The 21,414-nt window shown below is 35.3% G+C and overlaps 1 protein-coding gene across 1 annotated transcript in view; it reads right to left on the reverse strand.

Moving 5' to 3' along the window:
* The window catches only part of LOC590964, an 85,786-nt gene extending 68,660 nt beyond the window's left edge, over window positions 1-17,126 (reverse strand). The window contains exons 1-6 of the mRNA XM_030973839.1: window positions 16,598-17,126; window positions 5,493-5,526; window positions 4,357-4,635; window positions 3,674-3,802; window positions 2,397-2,522; window positions 1,264-1,400 (exon numbers count right to left, since the gene is read on the reverse strand). Coding sequence (XP_030829699.1) covers window positions 1,264-1,400; window positions 2,397-2,522; window positions 3,674-3,802; window positions 4,357-4,635; window positions 5,493-5,526; window positions 16,598-16,663 — 771 coding nt within the window. The 5' untranslated portion in view covers window positions 16,664-17,126. The remainder of the gene's footprint in view (window positions 1-1,263; window positions 1,401-2,396; window positions 2,523-3,673; window positions 3,803-4,356; window positions 4,636-5,492; window positions 5,527-16,597) is intronic.
* Window positions 17,127-21,414: the final 4,288 nt, after the last annotated feature.

Consider the following 21,414-nt stretch of genomic DNA (forward strand, 5'->3'; position numbering starts at 1 on the left):
CAAGGGGGGTGTTTCACAAAGATCCTAAGTCAAACTTAACTCTAAGTTGGACTTAAATATTATGGAGAGCCATTTGTAGCCTTGAAATAATTATATTGAAGAGCAAAAATTGAAGTATTCTAGACTTTTCATAAATTCCACATCAAGAACATGATATCTTCTTGAAGACAGAAAACATGAATAATTTGCATCAACATGTTATGCCTTTTAAAATAACTTTACAAAATATTTTAAAAGATGAAAACGGCCTTCCATAATTAAATCCAACTTAGAGATACATGTAAGTTCAACTTAGGATCTTTGTGAAAGACCCCCCAGGTGCTCCAATGTTACCTTGAAGGGAGGATAAATATCTCATTCGTGAAAATTTTAATTACACTATTCTTTCATTTGGCCGAAACTTAGGCCACATTATAAGGCGTAACTTCAGAGATGTATTTGTTTCAGATTGCATCAGAACGGGTATAGCTTAATGACCTTGCCTTTGAAGACCACTTGTATTTTGGTTCACATTCATGTACATGTTTGGCTTTTCAGTGTAAACCATTTATAATAATTTGTTCTAATCTTGCTTCCCCAAACTAACCCACAGAAAAGTGTATACCGATACCAGAAACAAAAAAGAACAACGAGTGATTGATCTTTTATTATAGGTCTTGTGATTTCAAGAAGAGCTCTGGTAAAACATCGCTGAAAAGGAATAAAGCAAATCCATAAAGAGCTCTCCTGAACAAACAAGCAATTCTTTCACTGGTGTATATACACAACCATAAAAAAGAATGTTGAAAAAAATTCAACACAAACACACACACATTACAGAACTGATTAATGTGTAACAAACTCTTATCTTAATAGCAATTAAGCTTTAAAGGCTACATAAAATACATTAAATTTACATTAAATTAAAAAATACTTTATCAATTTGATACTCTGTCTGTTTAATCCTGAAAAGAAATCAAGTCATAGTTACATGCAGGCAAATACAAACTGTTTTATTTCAACGTTACCAGCCTCATCTAAGATAATGAGTAAATCTGAGTATTGCATCATTAACCCATTGATTACTGAATTATGTAGTTCATATAGGCTTAATACATGCAGGGACCACCCAGTCCCAGTAGGCAACAGGTTAACTGACGAGCCCTACCCATTAGAGCTTGTATCCAGGCCAAATATCAAGTAACATAAGACAACTTCTGTGTCAATTTATATGCCTTTAATAGTTGGTGATGTATGAGACATTAGAATACAAATGCAACATACCTCAGGCCAGACGGACGTTCCCATGTTGCTGATACCATAGTTTGTGACAGCAGTCAATGTCGGCGTTGCAGGAATCATAGGCGAAGTGCCAAACTGGTTGTCATTCCCAAAAACCAAGGGATCCCACAGGTACGTCCCTGTAGCAAAGAGACATATCTTGTTACAATAGCAAGCATAAAATCACCCTCAAATTAATTCAGCTCATAAAATTTACACTCTCATCAACTGAACAATGTTTTCCAGTGGCTACATCAAAACCATGGAACAACACCCCACTTTGCATCAGAGTTATAGTATACCTTGCCAATGCCTTACAACCCCCAAGAGATCCCTGACTACTAGCTTCTTTCCCAAATTAATAATGGTGATAATATGATGTACTTTAAAAGTACCTTTTTTGTGAGTCTAAGTTTTATTTCATGTCTCTCTTTAAATCTGTGATTTTGTTTTGTTTTTAGCACCCCCAAGTACTCAATATTATTCATTAACAAGTCATCAGATACAAGCTGCACCTAATGTCATACATATCACTTCCATTTTATCATCACATTTTGTGACACTTTTATTTCAAACAGTTTTAAAAGTAATAAAATGCATAAACAAACCTGCTCTTTAACAAATAAAACCAATGACGTCCCCCATCTTTTATTAATACAAACAATAACTGAATTCAATCCAAAAAATCCAAAGTTAAAAATGGTGTTTTCATACTTATATTCTATAGCCGGGGTTTTTTGTTCTTCAGATGAACAATTAGTATAGAATATCTGCATTCTATACTAATGGTAAATGTTTTTATATTTCAATTACAGAAATCTCATCACAAAAAGGAATGAAACATGAGATAAAAGTCAAATCTGATAGACTATCAGATAGAGTACATAATTACATACAAATTTCAGTATGTTCAATCTCTAGAGAGAGACAAAATCTTTTCTTCATTTAAAAAAGACATTAATGACATATTTCTACTTAATTCATAAAATAAAGAGAAATTAGAAAATACAGATTTTCTAAGCAGATCTCTTACATGATGAAAACTGTATTTTCTTCATAAAGGCAAATAAGAACAAAAGATGGTCATCCTGAATGTCAAGGATCACACAAAGACTATCATGGCTGATGCAAGTTACCTGAAACAGAAGCGTAGTTTTGGTCGGATTGAAAGCTGACTGTTAATCTGACATTGTTACTTGGGAGTCCTTGCTTCAGTGTTGATGTCTCTAGTTCAACTGGCTCAACGTACGTTATTACCACACCTACAAGATACATGCAAAATAGAGGAAGACATGGTTATTTGTTCACATCATCACCATCATCATTGTACAATTTGCATCTGTTTTTTCCCCACACTGTGGGGTTGAATATATCATTTCCTACATGACCTTTCTCCATGCCTTTTTGGTCTTCAGCATCAAACTAAGTGAGGCCAGATACTCTCATATCTTCTTCTAACGATACCTTTCACGATTTATGAGGTCTGCCACAGGAATGTATGAAATGTTTAAATATAAAAGAGCACATTTCAGCATCTACCAAGCATGGTTAAGAAACATCAATGCACTTACTGGTCTACCTTCTGTTTCGAGCTAAAAGGAAGTTCATTTTGTTTTAGTATCACAAGATCAAAACACCTTTTAAGGTTCTCTCATTATATCTGTCTATAGCTAGGTGTTGATTGATTTCATGCTAAATACAGCTTATGCCTTTCTGCTTCTCAGCGAAGGAAGCATCAAACTAAGTGTTCAGGGTTCTCAATCGTCTGTGCGAGCACAACATCCTTGTTGCCAATACAAAATGTGGAGACTTAAAAGTAAATGCCAAGGACAAATGCTCCACAAGGGTACCAACAAAAGCAATTAATCTGTCAATGCATACTTTCAATCTGCAAAGCTATTTTGGACCTACCACACAACTTCCCTGGGTTCACTTCTGTTTTGACTTATAAGCATATTAATGCATATATTTTAGATTGCAATATGGTTAAGGTTCACCAACAATCAATTGACATGGGCTGCTGCCAAGTTACCTTTCCTTCAGATTGGACCTAGGCTAGGATAGACAAATTTCCGCCACTTATCTTTTGAGGTATGATTTTCACAAATACAGGCTCATTCACATATGACACGTCAAGCCCCGGCATTTGTTTATGATGATGTAAAATGTAATACGGTTTACATTCCTGTATCATTTAACACAGAGCTTTGTTGCGTGCAGTTGCCATTAATTTACATGTATAAAAACAGCCGCGCAGCTGCTTTTTCAGTGGCTGCAATACTGCATCATAACTTAACGAGCCTTGAGAGAAAAGAAAAAAATCCAGACAGGTATTGATATGATTGTGGTACCAGGTGACTAGAAAAAAATGATTAATGATACCTATTCCAATCCAACAAAGGATACAACCTACCTCTACATGTAATCTGAATGCAGCCCTTAGTTTCTCCAATCAGTGTTAAATCTGCTTGTTCAGAAGTGATTTCCACACAAAGCAAGGGTACAGCATCACAGCCGAGACTTGTTAGAGAAACATCTAAATCTGGAGGAGAGAAAGAGAGCAAGAATGTAATGGACGTGTAAGGTGTGGTAACCCACAAACATTTATATTCAGGGGTGATAGTGAGCATTAATTTTTTCTCACCCAGCCCCTCTCCTTGAGAAAAAAAAACAGCATCTAACTTTTGAGTAAGAAAATTGGGAAAAAATTGGGGGGAAAATCGAGGAAACATGGATAAAATAGGGAAAATTAGAGAACATAAGGGAAAAATCGGGGGGGGGGGGGGGGGGGGGGAAGAGGTAAAATCAGGAAGAAAAAAAATCATCAGGAGAAGTTTATTTATTTTTTAATTGGGAAAAATATCAGGAAAACAATTGAAAAATCAGGAAATTGATTTAAATCGGGTAATTATCAGGCCTGCATATTATATTTCTTTATCAACTGAAGTTCATTCACATCATCAGGCATACTGAATGAATGGTCAACATATAACTCCTTCTATTTCAAAGCTCATGCTGGATATCAAAATGAGGAAGAAAAAAAAAAATCACAATTCACTCTCTTTCATCTCTTGACTGCAAATGACAATTGCTTACTATTTATTTCATAGGGATACAGTGTTCCAGGAGAAAGCGGATTTGACGTAGACACACTTGTTATCTCCAGAAGTTCCACAGCATTGGAAGCATTGGTACCTGAAGCGAGAGTGTATTTGATTCGGAAAGGGCCCGGGTGAGATACTTCAACGCCATTATCGGCAACTGCAGGGACGTTTGTAGTTCCAATCGAAATGCCCACCGTCAGTGTCGTTTCTTGTTGTTCCACAAGAGGAAGATCTTCCAATTTCGTAAAGAGAACATTGTCAACTGCTAGCTCTGTAGGCAAAAAGAAATTAGAATATGGAGAAATCCAAGACATGAATTATGTGAGCAGAAAGAAAAAAACATTTGTAGGTATTTTTTGTCATTACTTAGTGCTTTAATCAGGTAGGATATACTGCATGTGTATGTAAGCAAATATTCAGATCTACTTGCTCAGTTAAAAACAACAAAGTAATTAAACTTGGAAGATTCTTCTATATATCATTCAATCGGGATAAATACTGGTAATGTATAATCATAATTCAATCATTGGAAATATCTCCTCATATTTGTATGAATTTAGAAAATGATTGAATTGATGTGAAATGAATAACAACTTGCTTTTATAGAAACCTGTGTTGTGAGTTTGTTGACAGATCGAGTTAAGCAAACACTTTAAATTGATAATGTAATAGCTTCTTCTTATTTTTTCAAAGAAAATTTTCATTCAATTATTCTTGAGCAAGAACAAAATAATAGGTTTGAACAAAGTACATGTTGTGACATATCAGTAAAATAAATATTGTTACATCAGTAGCACATGTTTCCATTTATCTAGTAATACAACAAATTTATTGCCTTTGATAGAAAGAGCCTGCTCAACTTCATAAAAACTTTAAAGCATCTTCTTTCAAAAAATTAAAAGATAGCCTAATTCCCTTTTGCATTTTGCAGAGAATATATAGTTTTCTGCATATAAAATGACAAAATTAAAGATAGATTGCATACCATCCTAATCACTTAATCGATCAAAATTTATAATCAAGCAAAACAAATTAATAATACTGGAGGGAAAACAGGTTCATTGAATTTGCGAGCAATCACAGCTTTAATTTAAAGGTTAGAATATATATAGCACAACCGAAACTTACCAGTAGTTTCTGAACGGACACTTGGGATGAAACACTGCAAAAGAATATAGAAAATAAAATTGAAAATATGTACATATCATTTTATAAACCGATGATAGGTTAGGGTTACTTGGGTAAAATGACTGTTTTTGCAGCGGGGTAGAGTTGTCCCCGGGTCTGAGTTAGCCTGGATACAGATGATTCATGGACAACTTTGAGATCCTAGGCCTAATAGTATGTGAAGGGTGTTATTGAAATTTTATTTTTAACAGTTACAGCTAGAGAAGTGCCTCTCTCCCTTGTTCAAATTTTCTCTCTCTCTTTCTTTCACGAATGACCACGATCCAAGCAACACAGGTACGGTAACCTCTTTTCATCTGGCTGGAGTTCCCGCCGAGCCGCACGCTAGCTGCCATGCCCCTGGCAAGTTACTACAGTACATGTAGATCTAGTTCAGAATCATATCCAGACTTTGACCCGTAACTCTGGTGTGGAGATATAGTCTAGGTCTACTAAAACTAAAAGTAGACCTAGTCTAACCAGGAAGGTGTTTTAAACTAGTCTCATATCCCTGCTAAAAGTAAAACATACCAAAAATCAACTTAATCTTCGTCAATTGTTCAAATAATGGTCATGAATTACCTGTTTTGTGTCAATTTTATTATATTTTTTGGACACCATAGTCATACACTTTCTCACACTTTTCTGAAGTTTTCTCACACTCACAGGTTTCACGGCAAACCGCTGCACGATACCATTATTGCATCCGCGTAACGTACCGACGCTGAGGCCTGGAAAGACCAGGCACTAAAAATTCTAACGGCATGCAAGTTAGTGTATATTAGAACTGAAAAAGTATGTTCAAATTGTACCTCACAGGCTCACACAATAACAGCTCTTCATCGAACAGTCCAATTTCGACCCCTACACATTTTCTGGCATTTGCTCATGTCCAAATTAGGCCATGGTCCATGATTAGGCACACATGTACGATCGGTACGATTCTGACCAGACGACATTATTTTGAAAGCTTGTCTATTGCTCTTCATGATATCGATATGCAGTACCGGTACGCCTATTATCGTGGTCATCTCATTTTGTGGAGGTGTCTATCAGCATCACTCTGAAAGCCCTGAAAGTCACCCCGAAAGAAAGCAGACAGGAAAGATGATCTCATAGTATATAGTCGGCTCTTTTGGTCTAAGTTTGCTGCCAGGGAAAATGTAGGCTTGTTTTGTGCCAGAATTGGTTGGGGCGGGGTCCGGGGGCGGGGTCCGGTGGGGGGGGGGGGGGGGGGGGCGGGGTGCGTAAATAGGCGGTGGTGGTGGGGGGGGGGGGCTAATGCTTGTACAATACTCGAAATTCACAACAAAAAGTTTTTAGGTAGGTTAATTGCTTGTACCTGAGTTTATTACAGCTTCCTGGTTAGAAAACCTATTTTTTTTTAAATCGGGGGAAAATACATAGTAGGCCTATCTACCCCAAAACACACTTTAAAACCTATATCAAGAAGGGGAATATATTAGGCCTCTGATCTTATGCATGATCATCAACATATACAGGAGGCGCGATAGCTCAGTCGTTAGAGCAGCCTTGGTCTCGTAATCCGGTCACCCGGGTTCGAAACCAAGTCGATGCGCTAGTGCCCTTTGGTAAGGCATTAATCCTCATTACCAGGTCCCTCGGAGAGGACCTAAAGCCGTCGGCCGTCTGGTTGCTTACTAACAAGCATTTATGCTTTCTTAGCAGTCAGGTAAAATAACCAACCAACCATTTGTACATAGGTTTTCATATTCATATAATTATGTTGATTTGATTAACTTGATTTATTTCCTTACTGCAAATTTGAAAATACAATTCAGACAATGATACAGTATTAGGCTTCTTATAGAAGCAAAATTTGTAAGTGAAAGGGGTCATAACAGCACATGTGCTAATCGATCATTACCCTTACGAGCTAAATTTTTTTTATTAAACTGTTATACTGAACTAACGTTATGAAGATACAGTAGGGGTTACCGGTGCTCCCGGTAAATTTTGATTAATTTCAAATAGCGCCTAGCCTACTGCCGTCCAATGACAGCTGTGACCTCAAAAATCTCATAATATGCAGTTGTGATATATAATTTCAAAACGAAAATAGCCAATCGGTCGATTTTAGTCAAGAAACATTGTTTTATAGCTAAATATCTTGACCTTGAGAGGGAGCTATACAACAAAAAAAAAGACTTTATTATTTTACACATACTGTAGTGTCATCACTTTACACTCGATTTCAAGCGCGACAACGATCCCTGAATATTGTAGGATCGCATATGCTTCCAATATGTTCATTTGAACCAAATTCACGACCCCATACTCTGTATTACCTTTAAGAGGTATTGATATTTACCTTTAAGAGGTAAAGATACTGCACAATATGCGCGTAATATATATAATGTACATTTTACTTGTGGTTTATCATTATGAAGTAATTAAGTAAAAACCTTTCTTTTTAATTGTCAAAATCAGTAAATTCCTTATCTTCCGATTTCTAATTAATGGCTGATCTTTTATAGGGAAGCCTTAATTGATTAGACCTACAGAAAATAGTCATCCGATTATCTTTTTTTAAACATTTGATTTATCAGTCAAGTTCAATGTAACATAGGCCTACCTTTGTAAATACAAAGAGTTAAATGATAGCCTACTATGAAACAAAATAGTTATAATAATAATAACAATTTGACACAATCATGAAAGCTGGAAAGCTCAATACTTGGGTCTTATTAACAACATCAGTATTAATTATTTCTTCATTTAAAGATATAAAATAACTAGAGTAAAATCAAGCAAAATCAAGGTAACATTAAAAGCTTTGAGAATAATAATAATAATACTAAAAGAAATAACACAAATTACAGTCCTTATAAGAAGTTAATCGATATTCTCAATTTTCAAGTTCTATTATAATAATGTACCTCTTACATTCAACTTTAAAGTTAATAGGTAGGCTACAACTGTAGGTAAGGAATTCCCAAACTTGGTTCTATCAAAATAAAAACAATTGCCAATTTTGCCTACATTAACCGATAAAAAACACACCGTAGAATAGAATTGGCTTCTTAAATTAGCCCAAAAGCGACATGTGCTCTCTTGTGTACGCCCATTATTCTTCGATGGTAGGGTGTGGTACTTTACCGGTCCGCATATACATGCATTGAATGACAAGGTAAATCTTATACATGGGTGCAGTATCAAACTAGCAAATTGTTTAACTCGCAGTGCGTGAAATATCTTTTCAACTCTTCGATGTCTCTCTCTATTGATACAAAGAAATACATATTTTCTAGCAATCGTCATAGGCCTCCACTTGGCCGACTGAGCAGTTGTTGCACTGAATAAAAGTTTCATTCTCTCTCTCTCTCTCTCTCTCTCTCTCTCTCTCTCTATCTCTCTAGCTCGATCTCGCCCTCTCTCTTTTATTCTTTCTCTGATTGGGAATGGTGTTGGTGCATGCGTGTTTATGAGCCGACACGCAGCCTGGTGGTGACAGGCTAAACATTATTATGATGTATTATACGCGTCTTGTATGGAAATAGGTCCAAACATTTTAACATTAAAGATTTAAAACGTATATGATCATGATTTATAATGTAATTAAATTGTTTTCTATACTGTACGATAGTTGTTTATATGGTCATTGTCTTAATGTTGCATGTAAACATCGTTTGGTTTTAACCGATCGGGAATCATTTTGTTCTATTTTCATATTTATATATTTCTTATTCTTAGATGAGTATGAACGGGGTCAAAGTCAAATCAAGAATTTACAACTATGCGGATATTTCTTCCAAAATGCCGATTTTGTTCATTCTCAGAATATTAAAAAAAAAATCACAATCATTCTCATATTAAATTTGTAAACCAGTTACAGGAACTGCTGGCTATCATTTCCGCTTTTTGTTTAAAACAAGACGAATCACATTTTGTTTGTGTTAATCAATTATATATTCTGGACTTGAAAACATTTTGTGTTTGTCAACGGATTGTATGTTACATTGGAGTGTACGTTACGAGGCGGGAGACGAGCCCATGTGCATGCAACCATATAGAATTCCTCATTTGGACAGACTGCGGAATTTCAGTCCATGTATTTTTTTTCCTCCTACAAAAGTTTCTTTCAATAGGATTTACCCATTTGAATAAGTTCATACAATAAGAAACGCACTTCGAAAAGAGCAGCTCTTTGGTGGTTTAGGCTACGAATATTTGTCACCGGGTCATGGTTTATCCTCAATGATCAAGTCTATGGAATAAACTATGAAATTAAATGATATTAAACTCTTTTTCAGATATGCCAGGAATGCGACGATTTCTTCAGTTCAAGAAATACGAATGGATTGTGGAATGTTTGCGTTTCATCAAATAAACGTACAAGATCGGATATTCATCATCATGTTATCTGAAATCAGGCCTGTGCCTACGTCATTTTCATAACCCATTTTTGTGTATTATGATTGTAAGATAGTTCTGCATTCCAGAATATAGCATTCTATACAGCCTTTGTTTCCAGTTTGCTCAAGGAGTTTTATACCACAGAGCTCTTCGGTTACTCCTTGGTTTAACTATACATTGACCTACTCCAGTCCATGGTCTACCAAAGCTTATGTCTACATGTAGGTCGTTATTATCTTACATGATGTGCAAGTCCTAAACTTATAGTAATGTAGTGTCTGATTACAAAAAAAAATCTATTGTGCCTCATCTTATTGAAAATACATGAAAAAGGTGCATTTCTAACTGTTTCCTATGTATGTTTATCAATAACCAATAACATTATAACATAATAAACAAAATTGTATTACTTTATAAATACATGCATATTAAGAAATATATTGTCTGAAAGAGGAAAAAACACTATTCAAAAGTCAGTTGCAAGTTGAATTCCATTAAATAAGAGAGATACTTATTTAAAAGGTTTATCTCTTATGTCAATCTCTTGTGGACTGAAGTAATACAGAGGGTACACGTGGGGAACATAATTCAAAAGTAAATTTTCTAATGGTCCGAGTATCTCTATATCTTATTTGATATCTTTGACAGGAAATGCATTTGCATTTGCATAATGGTCCGAGTATCTCTATATCTTATTTGATATCTTTGACAGGAAATGCATTTGCATTTTTTCGATTTTATTATGAAAGTTAACAAGACTCCCTACCTTGTCAGATGGAATTCCTAAATTTTAGTTAGAATATTTAAATATACTTATTGAAATTGCCGAATTATTTTGGAAGTAAACATAAAGGCCCGAATTCACAAATGAGGTTTGTCGACAAACCTAGGTTTATGTGCGTTTTTTACAAACTTCGACAAACCTATTGGTTTGTAAAAACGCGTCGAAACGCGTCATAAAGACGGATAATGACGCACTTAAACATAGGTTTGTCGAGAAACCTCCTTTGTGAATTCGGGCCTTAGACTTTTGTTAGGATTTCTTTTAATGGTGTTCTTCTTTTGCAAAATGTCAGAAACTTGATCGTTAGATTTCAATCTATCTATATTGCCTTTTTTAATGGAATTACGATAGTCTATAAATGCATCAGGACGCCAGTATTATCAAACTAAGATTAGCCCCTAGTTGTATCATTATGATTTTTAATTTTATTATCACTGGTCATTTTCATGTCAGCACAGTTAACGATTAGGGAATTTGACCCTTATGAATTAAGAATGATGTGCACTGCAGTATCATGCGCCATAATTATTTTATTGAAGTCGTCATCTTATAAAACAGACGGTCCTAAACGTGGATTAATTGAAATACATGTATCAACGTAATATGTCACTGATGGCAAACAACAGACTCCTGTAATCTAAAATAACATCCTAGTAATAGTAAAGTAATATCTAACGCGGTTATTTAATTTCTTCTATTTCAACTCGACGAGCAAATTTTCATTGTGTCAACTGTATATAATTATATCAAAATAAAAATAAACCCATTATGTTAATATGAATAAGCAAGAACAAGCTTATTAAACGTGTGAGTTCTATACGAAATCTTACTTAAACATGGACTTTGAGAATCAAGGCAAATACAAAGTATATTTCTATCTATCTACCAAGGGGTCTTCTCCTAGTTCGGATGTTGACTGCAACATCTTTTCCACACAATATTCTATGTTTTCTGCCATCATAGTACACTCCCGCAGTGTCATTTCATTCCATGTCTTAATGTTTCCCTCCCAGTTAGTTCTTGGTTTTCATCTTGGTCTGCTACCTTCTAATTTTCCTTCCAATGTCGTCTTTCAAGAGACTGATGTATTTTGATGTGGCCAAAGTATTTTGCCTTTCTTTCTTTAACCATTCCTATCAGGATACTTTGATTAAAGATAAAGGTGAGTTCTGGTTAAAAAAAAAATGAATTCTCACAGAATCAAACGAAACTGACACTGAATGTTAAAGATTACAAATAAATGTCATTTGCCAAACAATTTGATAGAAAATGTATACTGGCTGAGTAATGAGCATAGAGAGATTAGGAAATCAAGGTTGATAGCCCCCCCCCCCCCCCCGACATCATTTGTGTAGTCCCACATCTTTCTGTGTGCAGAGCTTGTTACTTTACCAAGACTGGGCAAAATTTATTATGATTTTGATGACTCCAGAACTTTGCAGTACACAATACTTACATGCTACATGATCAACTTTTTCTGATCCATTCCACATCATTTCTTTCACAATGCAATCGGATGACCAGAACTCACCTTTATCGTGAAGCCCTGCCATATGCAGTATTTCTCTGTTCGTTTCATATCTTTCCATGCTATTCTTACTCTTATCATTATTATTAAGACCCCATTCACACTCACTTTCTGGACCGTTCTATAGCGTACATCGGTCCATGCAGGAAGTGAGTGAGAATGCGGTTTTATACCGGACACTCCTTTCTATAAACCGAGCAAAGTGTACAAATTGTGCAACAACGCAATGAAAAATGGACATATTCAGTACCGATTATATTCATCTCTAAGCCATCATATTAAGCTCTTATTTTAAGACGCTCCTAATTCATGAGAGTAAAGGATTTGTATTTCTTTTGAATAGGAAAAGGATGATTATATGCACATAATTATATTCAGTCTTTTGAATATAAATCAATCTAAATTATGTATGAGAAATGTGTCATTTTAAGAATTGAGTTGAAATGAATTGAATTGAAGGCTTCATAATGTTTTCGTCGCAGCCAATGGGTGATCTAAGAAAGATATACAATAATAAAAACAACAAATAATGAAACTAAATCTGTAATAGGGATATAACATGATAAATGAACTTAATAAAATTGACTGGGGGCGTCTACTTTGTTGGGTTTATATCAATATTCACATATATGGAGTTGTTCTTTTGAATTTAATTACAAGTCTTTGTTGAATTCATATTAATGTACCACTCGGCGAATGGAGGAGAATAAAATACCTTGTAGTTACCAAAAATCTTTTCTTTTTGTTTTAAATTCACATTCACCATAGACGATCAAGCAAGTGGTTATGTTCGTCCTAAAATGTTTAGATTGAAAGTTATGAATAGTGATCATGAAAAGGGTATACAGTAGTGCTTGGTAAAAGAAAATGATGATTATATATTATGAATAGAATTAACAAAATATTTAGGATCATTGTATTCACATCATAAGCCTACTTCCCCGTAATCATATCAGCACGAAGTAATAGAACCATCACAAACGCGAAAGTAACCGGTTAGTATCCATATTAGTTTGCAAACTTGGCTGATACTTCCATTTTATATATTCTCGAATACTCTTAATCTCGAGTTTATCTTAGTATGGAAACTGCAGGCAAACTGACAAAAAGAAAACGTTTGTTAGATATCAAAATTATATACAATTTCAGTAATTGGGACGAAAGAAGATAGAATGGACTTAAACTTCCCCTACAAACTGACAAAAAGAAAACGTTTTAGATATCAAAATGATATAATTTCAGTAATTGGGACGAAAGAAGATACATGTAGAATGGACTTAAACTTCCCCTACATAAAAAAAAGTTTGTTGAGGCGGGAGTAAACTTTTTTCTTTACAGAATTCTCTATCTCTAGGTGTTTCCATTTTAATTCAATCAGGCGAAGGTTAAGCAAATAGTATGCACGGAAAATATTTTATTTGTTTTTCAACGAAGACGTCACAGACATGTCGTACGTAACTTATACTGTGTATTATTTGCCAATGAGTGTATTCATAGTATTGTATCAGTTCGATGCATTGATGGTCTTGTAAACCCCCCCCCCCCCCCCCGCAATAAAAAACTGATGTTCAACTAGAACTTGGCACGTCTGAAAAATTGACAGGTACATGTATATTAATAAAAGTAAACAAAAATAACGGGTAATTCGTGGTTTTGCTATTACGTTTTTTAACCCCAGTTTTTGCGGCATTTAATCACACAATCCAACAACATGATAAAGAAATGCTGGTCGTCAATAGTTGTTTCAAAGCTGATATGTTGTATTACACACGCAAATGTGTTAATTTACGTACCTTATTTAAACCATTCAAAGTAGATTACATGTATATCATAATTTTTTCTGTTATATAAGAAGTACATTATTTTCTACGTAAATATTATTCTATAATGCAAACGATTATTTCAGATCATCACACCCTCCTTAAATATCACGTCCATGGCATTTTATACCAAGTAATAAAAACATGTTTTCGTATCCCATCTAAAGATTGTAGAGAAGAATTAGTTGTGACAACGAAAAAAAAAAGTTAAACTATAGCGTCATCATATTCAATAAAAATCATTACAATTCTAATCGCATTCACTCAAACAGAAAAAGATTTCTTAACAGTACCAAAATAAAGGTTCTCTTTTTTGCTTTAGCCCACGTCCCTGTTTTGTGAAGTTAGTAGCAGAGGACCTGCAGTAGCTGTATACATGTATGTACATAATGGTTGCAAGTATGGTATACTGAAGTCAACAAGATACGGCTGAATGAGAGTAATATACATGTATAACTCAACTGTACCGTGAATTTATTGTGACGTCATTAGGTTCAGTGGCAAAGCCCTTCCCAGATCAATTGTCGATGAACCTTTCTTTTTGTGGAAGATTTTTGTGTGTGTTTTTGTTCGCTTACCTTTTATTCTTTTAAATAATATTTTTGTTTGATAATATTCATTTTTGTAATCGTAAATGGTTGGTTGACGTCATCGCATAATTTGTTCTTTACATAATAATGCACATAACCATTTCAATGTGCAACTTCTATAATATACAAGTCATGTACATGGAACAAATCCTCGTTATAATAGTATGTTTAAAAAGGTGTAAACTTAACATCTTGAAATGTCCTAGCACAATGATTGAGTGAATGATGACAAACTAAAATGTTACATTTATTTAGGTGATTACTACTTCTTCTTTTTTTAAATTGTGTTTTCTTCATTTTCCGTGCTAAATTCCCTATAATATGAAAATTAGAAAATTGTATTTGTAAATTGATTTGAAAACCAATCAAAAGAAAAGTTTTTTTTCTTTTCATTTCAATCTGGTCCATATATGTTGTGCATATTGTCGAATAAGATTTTGACCTTGGAATAATGCTTTAATATTTGATTTTCAGCGAATCTCGTTCAGAGCCATTACCCAGAACCAGTAAAATTAATGTGAGAAGAAAAGTCTCCCTCTTTATATACATTATATAATGTATATAAAGAGAAAAACTTTTCTTCTCCCATTAATTTTACTGGTTCTGGGTAATGGCTCTGAACGAGACTCGCTAAAAATCAAATATTAAAGCATTATTCCAAGGTCAAAATCTTTAATTCGACAATATATGCATGTATATATATATATATTACATGCGCACAATGTATAATTATGTATCTATATTATATACCATAAAAATTCAGGGGAAAAAATACTTTTAACAATTTCGGGGACTACTTTTCAAGCTTGCTTGCATGAAAATAACACTCTTTAACTTGTTTTGCATTGAACTCTATGCAAATTTTTGAGGGCTCTTTTATGACTTTCGGGGACTCTTTTTGGCATTTCGGGGGCTACTTCACCCCGAGCCCCCGTGTATTTTTTTTTTACTGTAACAATTGATTTTGTAATGTCCATGTATCATTATAATATACAGGTACCAACAATATTATTGACACGACGACATGCCTAGAGTTTGTTGTTATAACTGCTTTAACCTACATGGGTTATGAAAGTAGCGAATCCCTTTCCCAAACATCATTATGTACATGTATGTTGGTGTTCGGCAAATATAAAGGCATACAAATGAACTGCAGTCAAAGAAAATGTGTTTGGTTGCAATGCTCTTTAGAGCAATATTTATAAACTACCTAAGAAGGGGAGCTGCATGTATACAGAGATTTGAAATGCTTCATCATATTAAAGCCACACTGACCTACTTGTAGCTACTTGCTCCCTCTATATAGAAAACAATGCCTAATCGGTGACCACTGGTCAGCCATGATCCTCTTTTTCATATGTTAATTGAGAGCTGAGTTGATGAGATAACCACATGTCCAGTGACCTTGCATGGTGGTCTAATCCCTCCTATAAACTAGTACAGATATATTTTCATTTTGCAGCCATGTGACTGTGGTATCAAGTATTCTATTGAAACGCACTCTACTGGTATGCCAAACAATGTTTATAAAATTATATATATAACTCCAAAAATATCAGGTTCATTTTTAAGCTATACTTTTATAACTTACCTTTTACTAGCAATGGCAACGTTTTTTTAAAGCAACCAATCTATAATAATTAACTCCAATATAAGTTGTATGCTAGCACCAGAAAAAGAAACTACAAATGTCATTAACCTAAATATACCGAAATGTTTTGGTTACGTTTCATAAACATATGAGTTTATATTTCATGAAAACCCAATGTCCGAGTTATACAAAAGATAGCTCCCTCAGTTATGGGGATCCATCAACCTGCTTTGCCGCCATTGATCATGTTTAGCGTAATAAAAAAACAAATGCAGACACGGAATAAAAAGGCTATTCTCGAACTTGGCAATGATTATACAGTAAAGCCAAACTTGACTGATTGTCATAATAAGAAAACAACACTGACATGACTTACCAAACAGAGTGTGGATAGAATCGTGACAAGGATTCGGCAAGAAGTAGTCCAATTGTTGACCGCCATTGCGTCGAGAAGTTTTAGACGTTTCGTCCGCTAAGGAAAATGTTAACAAAACTTGTCAAACTCTCATGGATAGGTTCCTTCGTAAGTCAGTCTACGACGAGAAAATGTTAAAATATTGCATCCAAAATGAAAGCCTTTTCCAAGTTTCGCTTTGACGTTTGTAACATGTATGTGCAGATTGAGTGTGCTTAACTTGTAGAAGTTCCGGAAATGCTCCCGTAAATATCTAACAACCCTCGTAGGGTCTGGCTTATATTTCGTCTACGGTAGATAAGAGCGTTTGGCGATCAAATATATGTTGTCAGTTCTGAACAGGTTCATGGCCCTAAGTGAGGGCTCGATGCAACTTGGGTGGAGTGTCTGTGTTAATCATGGACTCTTAACTCGCAACGCCCATATCAAAGTCATATGGTGTCCATGTAGCGTAGAATTCAAGGTACACACCCGTGTGTATGTGATACAGGAGGTACAGATCTCGGGTCACGCACTTCTTCAAAACCAGTTGAAACACCCACTTTTGTTGTTACTTATCGAGGCGTGGAAGCTTGATCTAGCATGCGGAACCGCCGGTGAGAATGGTGCATTGATTAACATAACAAAAGGCGTGGAGAGGTACAAAAGAGTGGTTTGTTGGTAGGAAAAGAGTCTTTTTAGGGGTAATCATTGATCTGCCCAAGATTTCAGCGATTTATAGCCTTTTAAATACCCCTTAACAAGTCAGTGATAGAAGTGTTAACTGTTGTAATCGTCTTGCTGGTGTATCTTAGGCTTCACTTTTGAAGCATAAATGTCAGGATTAAAGTTCGAGATAATAGCATTTTTTTATTCAATTCTTTAAAAATATAGAAATGTTTAGAATAAAGATGCCAGTAGAGGACAATCAACGAAAAAGATAGAAATACAATACTGAAAATGCAATCATCTTGCGTTTTGAACAAAAAAGGCTTAATAACCGACAGTATAAAGATCTACCGGAGTGTTGGCTCAGTCAGTAGAGCGTCCGCCTCACAACCGGGAGGTCGTGGGTTCGAACCCCGGCCGCGTCATACCAAAAGACGTTAAAAGATGGGAGTTGTTGCTACCTTGTTTGGCGTTCAACAATAAAGGGATAGAGCAACGTCGATCTGGCGCTGCTCAGTGGCTGCCGGGCTCACGATCAATTGAGCAAAAAGAATTTCCGTTTCGGTTTAATAAAATTTGGAGTGGACTATTAGGCTATTATTATTATTATTATTATTATTATTATTACATTTTGTTTTAGTTTTGTTTGTTTTAGTTTTAGGGGGAAAAGGAGACTTTGTGGAAATAGAGTGCACATGCGACAAGATTCAATTGAAAGCAGGAATATAATGACTTTAAGAACATAATCGATAAACAGACAATAGAAATAAGTTTTTACTAAATAATATGAAAGTGTTCTCATGATTATGGAAATCGCAAACTAGGTATGTATAATCATATACATAATGTAATGTCAACATGACTTGTCTGGAATCCGACAAATGAACGAAAGGTTGTATGCTTTACAGTAAAAACAAAAACAAAAAAGTCTTAAGCTTTTTGTTAAATTATATCCAAACGTTATAGCATGGTTTGAGGTTTCAACTTCACAAACTATTCAGCGGCTGGCTGAGTCGTTGCGAAATTTTCGACCCGATTTAAAAATGTTAACTCCCCTTGAAAAATGCGTACGCCCCTGGCCATAGCTTAAACGTAGTCTGTAGGCCCACATCTTGACCGCCATCGCCAATATTCGCATCCCCCTTAAACAAAAATTACCGGCACTATGCCACCTGGTCATGATGCGGATTTTTTTTTCTGCCCTCAATAAGTTTTTGCTCATTAAGCCACTGGCTATGTACGGATCATATTCCATTGATCTTACAGTTTATTCCGTGCTTGTATAATAGAGACGGATAATTTAATAGGTAGGACGCTCAATGTTGTAATACACCGACTTACTATATACATCGACTGCACATAGTCCTGCTTCCTGTGTTTACAGTCTTTTCCCCAGGAGAACCTCCTAGAAATCCAAGACTTATCATTATTTTATGCTGGAAAAAGTCACAGATTTTAAGTGAAATCCTGGCAATAAGTATACACCAAATCGCGCGATTGAGTTTGAAAATTCGATCTTTGTTTTTCTTCAGGGTGGGCACATTCCCCTTAGACTCTCCCCTGTCAGCACAAGCGCTGAACGCGCCGCTTAATGATATATTTTCTTACGTATTGCCCCCCCCCCCCCCCTCGCCGCCGGCTGGATCCGCCCCTGTATAGGTAGAGTGAGAAAGAGAAGACAACGGGGGGGGGGGGGGAAGAAGTAAGGAAGAAATAAAGATGGAAAATAAGAATTTAAGGAAAGGGATAAAGAGTGGAGAGAGAAATAGGAGAGACACTAATAGGAAATTAGAAGAGCTATATAGGGATAAGAAAATCGTCCTGTTGAGAGAGGAAAAAGAGAGTTTAAAAAAAATGTGTTTATTTCATTTCATGTTTTAAAAGCTTTCTTAGTCACCCTATACACACTATAGCAGTATTGTCACATCCTTTGCATGCTCAGCCCCAACCCTCTCTCACTTTCAAACTTCACAATGTCCCTCAATCAGTTCCAGTCTAATGTACAAAGTACATAGGCACGATTTCCTTCCTGTTGGCTAGTACTAGTCCAGAATCTGGCCGTTCTTTTAATAAACATGTATTATTCCCTACAATTGATTCAAGCCGCCGAAGATGGCGTTATCAACGAACTCATACGCTCACCAGCCAAGCTAAATAATTATTACCCGGGCGTTCTAATTCGTGTCCCTCTATAAACGGATACTAATGCAAAGAAGGTCAGATAATTATGGGTCACTCAATTCTAATTATTTTAAAGAAAGTAAGTCGAAATACCTATTTTTTAAAACCATTACTTAAATAAAGGTAGACATTAAATATAGAGAGCGAGACTTTGCTTTGATTGTTCATTTCGAAACAATCATTTTGGGTCAACTTTTTCTTCGCGAAAGAATCATGACAGTATAATAATAAGAGTATAGTAGGCCTATATGCTGTCATTTAGAGAGAGAGAGAGAGAGAGAGAGAGAGAGAGAGAGAGACAGAGAGAGACAGAGTGAGAGTGAGAGAGACAGAGAGACAGAGAAAGAGACAGAGAAAGAGAAAGAAACAGAGGTTACATGGGTAAACATAATGAATTGCGTTTTTCAAAATAAAAAAAGATTGTCTTAATATTAACTTGAAACTAGATTAACATATCTTTAAAGCCCAAGTCCACTGCAAAAATAACTTACTTTCCATAGAAGCAGAAAAATCAGACAAACCAATCAAAAAAAGTTTGAGCAAAATCATATAACTAATAAATAAGTTATGAATTTTTGAAAAAGTATGTAAAACTATGGAACAATGGAAATCACTACGCAAATTGCCAATTTGGTTATCAGTTTGTGACGTCATGTCCTCATTATTTATCAATGGCTTTATATAGTTTAATCCCATTAATTTCCCTTTTTATCCTCTAAAACTTGATTTCCCCATGCCTTTGCCCACGTTATATGATTTGTATCATATTGCGTGCATGACATTTCACAAGCATTTTCATGAACTGAAGAATTAATACTATTTTCTGAATATTGTATATTCATAATTATTGTTGATTTTTTAATATTAAACACTTTATCAAAATTCACATTTTTCATTATTTTAACTGGACAAAATTACTCTATATTAGTGCATTCACACACAAACACATTAATATCAATCTAACTTGGATGCTGGTGTGAAGAAATAAGATTCTTAGGGAGAAAATGGGAAATTTATATTATCAATATAAAGAAAATAATTAGTGGATAGTGAGGACATAACTTTCTTATTAGTTATCCGATTTTGGTTAAACATTTTTTGATTGTTTTGTCTGATTTTTCTGCTTCTATTGAAAGCAACTTAATTCTGGAGTGGACTTGGGCTTTAAACCTTGTCGACAATATCAAGGGTTCAAGAGTTCTCAATTGGCATATTTACAGACGGAAGTTATACATTTTATTATTGAGTTGGCGTGTATTTTGTGCGTTTAATTAACAATAGTTGTGACCAGAGGCGGCGCTCCGGGGGGGGGGGGGAGGGGTGGCACAGTACCCTCACATTTTTTCAATTACCCAAAAGTGCCCCTTTTTACATAGGAAAAGTGCCCATTGTTCTTTGAAAAGTGCCTCTATTCCTTTTCACCTATGAAAAGAGCCCCTTTTTATTTTGACACGTACCCCTTTTCCTTCGACAACCCCCTTCTCATACGATCTCTTTTTACCTATGAAAAGTCTACCTTTTAAATTAGTGCCCCTTTTCACGTCTGATAATTTCCCTTTGAACAATGATACGCCCCCCTTTTCCTTTCTAAAAAGGGACCTATCCCCTTTTCATAAATGCCCCTTTTCACCTCTTATAAATGCCCCATCAAAATCTAATGGGTGTCCCATTTCCGTTGAAAAATGCCCATTTACCATTTTCATAAGTGCCTTTTTTTCATCCGTGGTGAGTGCCTCTTTTCAGGTATAAGAAATGCCCCCATTTTCAGCTCTGATAATTACCCCTTGTACTTTGACATGCTCCTTTTCTTTTCTAATAGGTGCATTATCCCTTTCGATAAGTGTCCCTTTTTCCTCTCATCATTAAATGTACCCCTAATTTAAAGTGACTGTAAGAGCAATTTCCCCCAAAGCTCGCTACACTCACTCGCATTTATAGATAATATAATT

The sequence above is a fragment of the Strongylocentrotus purpuratus genome, unplaced genomic scaffold (genome assembly GCF_000002235.5).
Source record: "Strongylocentrotus purpuratus isolate Spur 01 unplaced genomic scaffold, Spur_5.0 spur5_scaffold_7, whole genome shotgun sequence".
Taxonomy (NCBI): Eukaryota; Metazoa; Echinodermata; class Echinoidea; order Camarodonta; family Strongylocentrotidae; genus Strongylocentrotus; species Strongylocentrotus purpuratus.